Source organism: Martes martes (assembly GCF_963455335.1).
Source record: "Martes martes genome assembly, chromosome: 3".
Taxonomy (NCBI): Eukaryota; Metazoa; Chordata; class Mammalia; order Carnivora; family Mustelidae; genus Martes; species Martes martes.
The window spans coordinates 5,511,295-5,517,294 of record NC_137890.1 but is presented as its reverse complement, the minus strand read 5'-3'; the positions used below and the strand labels follow the sequence as shown (position 1 = coordinate 5,517,294).

Below are 6,000 nucleotides of genomic sequence, written 5' to 3'. Positions count from 1 at the left end.
CCTCTTCGAGAAGTTTCCGTGTTTCCTTCTCAACCGTTAGAAAAGGGTAATGACTGGGGTGCATTTTATTTCTTTGTGGAGTTGGGCCGGCCCAATTTGGAGAACTTAGTTTCAAACACTAGGTGGGAACAATGACACGGTGTCTTTGGTCATTATTTTGCAATAAAGGCCACAGTGTCAGCTGAAAATGCAACACTTGGCTGTTCTTTTGTTTCAGTCCAGACCGCCCATGAGCGACCTGGGTATGGAGGGTGGAGCATCCCGCTTAGTCACTTGGCTGTAAACTGGGTCCAGGAGCTTGGATTTGCAGCGACAGGGCGGTCAGGCGCCGTGGACTGAAAAGATGGAGTAGACAGCATCACCTGAAGCTGTGGCTCCTGGACAATTTCTCTCTCTCTCTCTCTTTTTTTTTTTTTTTTTTTTTGACGAAAAGCATTTATTCCACAAAACTTTCTTTAGGACAAGTCTGCCAGGAAGGTGCCACCCAGATCCCTGCTTCCAAAACCAGCCTTTCGTGGGAACCTCCTGGGACTTGCCGTGGGGGGGGGGGGGGCTTTTGAAACCTACAAATTCTTCACTTGGCTGAGGCTGTGATCTCCGGCAAGTCAGTCTGGCCTGGAGTATCTGGCTCCAGGGATGGGGGCCTTTCTCATCCCCTCCCCCCAAATACCTTTAGTAGTCCCTTCCTAAGGTAAGGATTAGCCCAAGGTAATGCAGCCAGAGATCTGAGCACTTTTTAGTAACCAACAGCTGTTTCCACCTGGACTGTGGTTCTACCCTGCAGGCACCTGCAGGTGAGGAAGATCTCCCTGAGAGGGGCACGTCTGAAGATGGTCTCGGCCAGAGCAGGAGGACGTCCTCACCTGCCCAGGGCACCTTCCCCAAGAGACCAGCATTGAAAATGCGGTTCAAGTCACCACTCTCTCTTGCACCGAGTTATCACAAAACATGATTTCACCGGCGTTAAAGTTGACTGAGAACATCTTTCTTTCCTTCCCCCTGGGACTTTTCCATGAAGAACAACGAAGCGGTCTATGGCAAACCGCTCTGCTTGAATGGGAACTAGATCAATCTGGAATTTGGCGCTGAGATAACAAAGTGCACCTCCCTCCCCTTCCTCTCTCACCTGAATGCGGTCACGGCTCAGCCGCTGTCATCCCGGTGGAACTAGGGACAGTTTCTCGTGGGGATGCTTCGGACTTGATGAAAACTTACGATAAAATATTATTTGTGAAACGAGAGTTTGAGTTTTATGGGGAAACCAACGGGCTCGTGGCCCTTTGTGAGATTAATAATCACACTACGTGCATGTCCTGATTTGAAAAATGGGCACACAAACGCCCATGGGCAGAAGGCCCGGGGTAACTGTAATTATAAAGAAAACGGAGTAGAAAAGCAAATTAAAATAACAAGTGAAAAAGAAAGAAGAAAAGAAAAAAGAGGGAAAGGAAAAGACTTTGAAGGCACTTTTTCCATAGGAAAAAAATATTTTATTTTTTTAAGAACAAATTCAGTTTGAAACAGACGTGGAATGTGACCTCACGGGTTTCGTTTCTGGGGGCTGACTGCAATGTGGAAGTAAAGCAGACTGAAAACCTAGGACAGGCTAGTAAAATAAAACGAAGAAAGAAAAAAATATTTATAACTCAAGCATAATACTGTGTTACTTACAAATTGGACAACGAAATTTTAAATAAATATCCATGGTACATAATTACGGCACAAATATGCAGCAATTTGGCAACCTTTTATACCATTTTTTCCTCATTACAGTGCAAAGGGGAGAATGACACTGCCGTTTAACAAGCTGTAGCTAAATACATTGCAAAATTCAGATTTTATACAAAACATCTTGCTTAGACTTTATAAAAAACCAACATTGCTCTATGTACACAATCTGGGTAAGAAAAGCCATTTCTGTCTTGTTTTCATGTGTATTTTTATTAAAAAGGTGAATAAGGCTACTGTAACACCCCAAATCCATATACAGCAAAATCTGAACCTATTTACAGCATCTTCACTTAAACATTATGGTGCAAATTCCAAAGTCAGGTGACTAGGGATGATAATACAAGCAAGGCATTTACAGTAACTTTTCCAAAGCTGAACCAACTTCAAATAAAGGGACAGTTGGTAGATTGTCATATTCTGCACCAGACACAAAACAGACGCACAGAACACTTTTCAACTGGTTGCAGGTTAACTCTTCATCAATTCCTCTGATTTCACAGTTTAGCGTATAACCAAAATGTAGCCAACCGATGAGACACACATTTGATTTCATTAAAATCAGACTATTTCCCATTTTTCCCCTTCTTGCCCCTCTCCCCCAGCCTCAAGGTTAATTTTTGATGGCTTACAAGAAACTCTTGTATGGATGCACGTAAAGGAGAGGGTAGGGTGATGGAAAGAATCACATATGGACTGTGGCTGGTCGCCATGGCAACCCTGCACAGAACTCTGATAGAGATATATATAATATATATTGCAGATATATATTATACATATATGTACACACGTAAACCACTCACCCACTCAAACATACACACACGCACTTTGGACCAACATCATTTTCAGGTTCAGGAAATAGAGAAGGAATAATTTCCGTGACAACTCGTTTTTGCGGTATTCACTGGAGGTTTGAGAACCTTAAAATGCTGTTGCTACATTTTTTTTTTCTCCCAATTCAGAAAGCAAAGTGTTACCATGGTAACCGGACTATGTTAAAGATGCCTATTTTGCATAGCACATAAAAAGTAGGTTTCCTGTTTACTCGTTTTGTTTGCCAGAAGGGAGGGGATCAGGGGACTGGGGAGGGGGGAGGAGGGAGGGGGGCGGGCGCTGGAGCTGAACTTGCTGCCACAGCCCCTCCACGTGACCCGGTGGGTTTCAGAGAACACTCGAGCTTGAGCCCCAAGGCAAGGGGAAACACGACACAGGGAAGAAATGCCCGGACATCTTGCCACTGTTCAAGATATGGTTCGGTCATGTCCATTTCCTGGTGTTCGGGGCCTGCATTTCCTAGTCTAGGTTCCGTGAGATGCCTTCAGAGGACTGGGTTATTTTTGTATTTACTCTTGTTATTGTTGTTTGGGGAGTGATGCTGTTTCTTCCCAGAAGTAGCTGTCCGATTTTTTTCTTTTTTAAGCACTGGGCGTTGGGACCACGCAATGGCCACGAGTGAATTTCACATCCTCTGGCATGATTTGTGTGCAATCTTAAATATATATTAGTAAAAATCTTTCATTTTCTACCCCTTGTGTTCTATATACCTATTATAAATACGTGCTATCTTCCTTCTCCCCCTCGACGTCATCACCGATTTCCCGCTTAAGGACCCCAAGGGGTTCCCCGTGTGCTTCGCCCAGACTCAGAGCAGCCTGGCTGTGGCCTCCTCGGTACCCTCGCCCGGCCCACGCGGCAGACAGGACAGCACCGCCAAAAACCAGCGTGTGGGGAGGCTCCGTGGCGGAGGGGGTGGGGGAGGGGCACTGGGGGGAGGGGGCGGGGAATCTGACCTACCTTTTACATAAGAGAACTCCTCAATAACACCCATGATGATGGAATTACAGCCTGTTTGACCTTTGGCTTTTCAACGTCTAGGTCAGATTTGGCTCTGCTATTCTCCTAAATGCTTTCCCTGTGTTTAATAGAATGGGATCAGGATAGCAGCTGAGTCCGCTCTAGACCTCATCCAAAGCAGACCGACTCTCCTACAGCTTCCAAGCTGTACATCTTACTGCCGGCACCACAACAGTCCTGCCCGAATCCGTCATCAGCGGCCCACGGCTCCCTTCCCTCCTGGCCTGTTCCTCCCCCAACAATGCCCCTTTGTTCTCCCCAGCGAAGAGGACTCTGGTTTTCCTGCAGTTGCCATGCGATCAGGGCGGATTCCTTCAAAGGCACCCTCCTCCACTGTGAGTGGTGTTGTGTCTCCTACTTGCCTCTCAAAATCTCAGCCAAACCAAAGTGCTGTGCTACCTCACGGGGCTCTCCCCTAGCGGACTCCGCTCCGGAGGCGGCCGCCTGGCACCGCATCTGCAGACGGCCCTTTCCCCGGCCGCCCCCTTCCGCGAACTCCACGCCGACAGCCCCGCCTGGGACGCCTTATTAGCAAACGCAACTTCTGGAAGTGTATTACCCATTCCACGGTAGCGGCGGCCGCAGGTGCGCGGAGCGGGAGGCCCCAGACGTGAGTGTTCCAGCAGGGCCACAGAGTGCAGAGGAGAGGGGCTCTCCCGGGAAGCACGGCAGAGCCCCGGAGATCGGGCAGGGGCGCTGGGGGGACGGGGTGCCATGGTGAGGACTGGGAGCTGGACCTCTCGGAAGCCTCCCCCAGCCCGAGGTCTGTGTGTCAAGTCCGGACGCTCCGCAGCAGGAGCGCCGGAGGCAGAGGACTGCATGTCCGGGCGCGGCGGCCCGGGACTCCTGCCCTGCACGGGAGGCTCGGTCTCCCCCGGCTCCCCGCAGGCCCGAGTGCCGGCAGCGCATGGCTTGGAGGTGGAGGGGTGGGAGGCGAGCGCCGCAGTCCCAGCGGGGCCCCCTCTGCGCCCCCGGCTCCCCGCGGCCGGCGAGCATCTGTCTCCACCGCGGCCCGGGCGCTCACACTAGAGAAGCTGTCCGACTCAACAGGGCTCTCCCGAGAAGCGGCGTTCCCTCTCCCCCGCTGCGCTCCAGTCCAGACGACGCGCAGGGGGTCATCAAACCCTCCACGGGCGGCCGCAGGCCAGGACGTTTCCTCCGGGAAAGCCAAGGCACCGCCGAGTCTCAGACCTTGTAGTAAATGTTCGCGGGGCTCTGGGGAGGCATCTCCTGGACTATGTACACGGGGTGCCCGTAGTCCCCGCTGACCTTCTCGTAGTGGGGGCAGAACACACTGTCCGCAGTCCGCAGCGGGATGATAATGTCACTGGGCTCCGAGCCGTTGTTGCCGCCGCCGCGCTTCGGGGTGGCCAGCGTGCTGAGCGACAGCGTGGCCGTGTGCTGCGGCGAGTGTTTCCGGTGTCTCCGCCGGTACTTGAGCAGGAGGACCACCAGCGTGATGATGATGACGATGAAGATGATGCATCCTGAAGCAATCCCCGCGAATAAGGCCACTTCGGAACCGAGGATATTGTTCCCGGAATGTCCGGCGCTGCTGCCGTCTGTGCTAGAACCTGACCGGCCGGGAGAGAGGGACACGGAGCAGAAGGGTTACTGCCGGGCCGAGCGCGGCCGGCGGGTTGCGAAGCCACACCAGCCGTGCGGGGGGCCGCCCGCCCCCCCCCCCAGACCCCCCCCCCAGACCGTGCCCCTCGCGCCCCTCGCCGTCGCCGAGCCCCGCCCCAGCGGCCACGGCCACGCGGCTCCGGCATCTGCACGGGCGACCCAGGTCCGGCCTTGCCGGCTGCTCCCAGTCACCCGCGCCAGGGGCGAGCCATGGCAGGGACACGTGCAGGAGGCGGCCCCTTGTCCGGGCAAGTGATTCCTGCCCCCGCGCGCCCTGCTCTTCGCCTTGCTCCCCAGCGCCGGCTTCGTGGGAACCTCACGCTGCCCGCATTCTGGAGACGAGCCCTGCCCACTGGCACCGCGGCCGGGGAGCGCCCGGGGACTGCTGGGGCCTGGGAAGACGTTCAACTCCTAACTCGTTTGTATTATTTGATTTACACCTAAAATATATTTGGAAGGCGGCAGAAACTCTCACACGGAACAGGCTGCCAACCCAAATGTTAAGCACGAAAAAAATCGCCTGGCATCATTATATGATCCATTTATCAGTTTGTCACAAGAATTTGACACATCTTGTCATTGAAAGTTAGAAATAACAACTTCCCTCCTTGAGGCTTAGAAAGAGGGGGGACATGGCCGCAGATGCCGGATTCACACAACTACCAACCAGGCGCGTGCATCCCGGATGCGGGACGGCTGACGTCTGTCCAGCCACGGCTACATACAAATGTCATCAGCGTGCAGACAAACACATAGCTAGCTGTCCAAGGACTGCGAAGAAAATGAAGTTCA

General features: G+C 52.6%; 1 protein-coding gene across 3 annotated transcripts in view; it reads right to left on the bottom strand.

Annotated features, from left to right (window-relative positions):
* Nucleotides 1–430: 430 nt before the first annotated feature.
* EFNB2 (ephrin B2) overlaps nt 431–6,000 on the bottom strand; it is a gene marked incomplete at its 5' end in the record, with an annotated part of 44,386 nt that continues 38,816 nt past the window's right edge. For all 3 annotated transcript variants that reach the window (XM_080798213.1, XM_080798215.1, XM_080798214.1), the window contains one exon: nt 431–5,156. In XM_080798213.1, the coding sequence (XP_080654339.1) occupies nt 4,768–5,156 (389 nt within the window). In that variant the 3' untranslated portion in view covers nt 431–4,767. The remainder of the gene's footprint in view (nt 5,157–6,000) is intronic.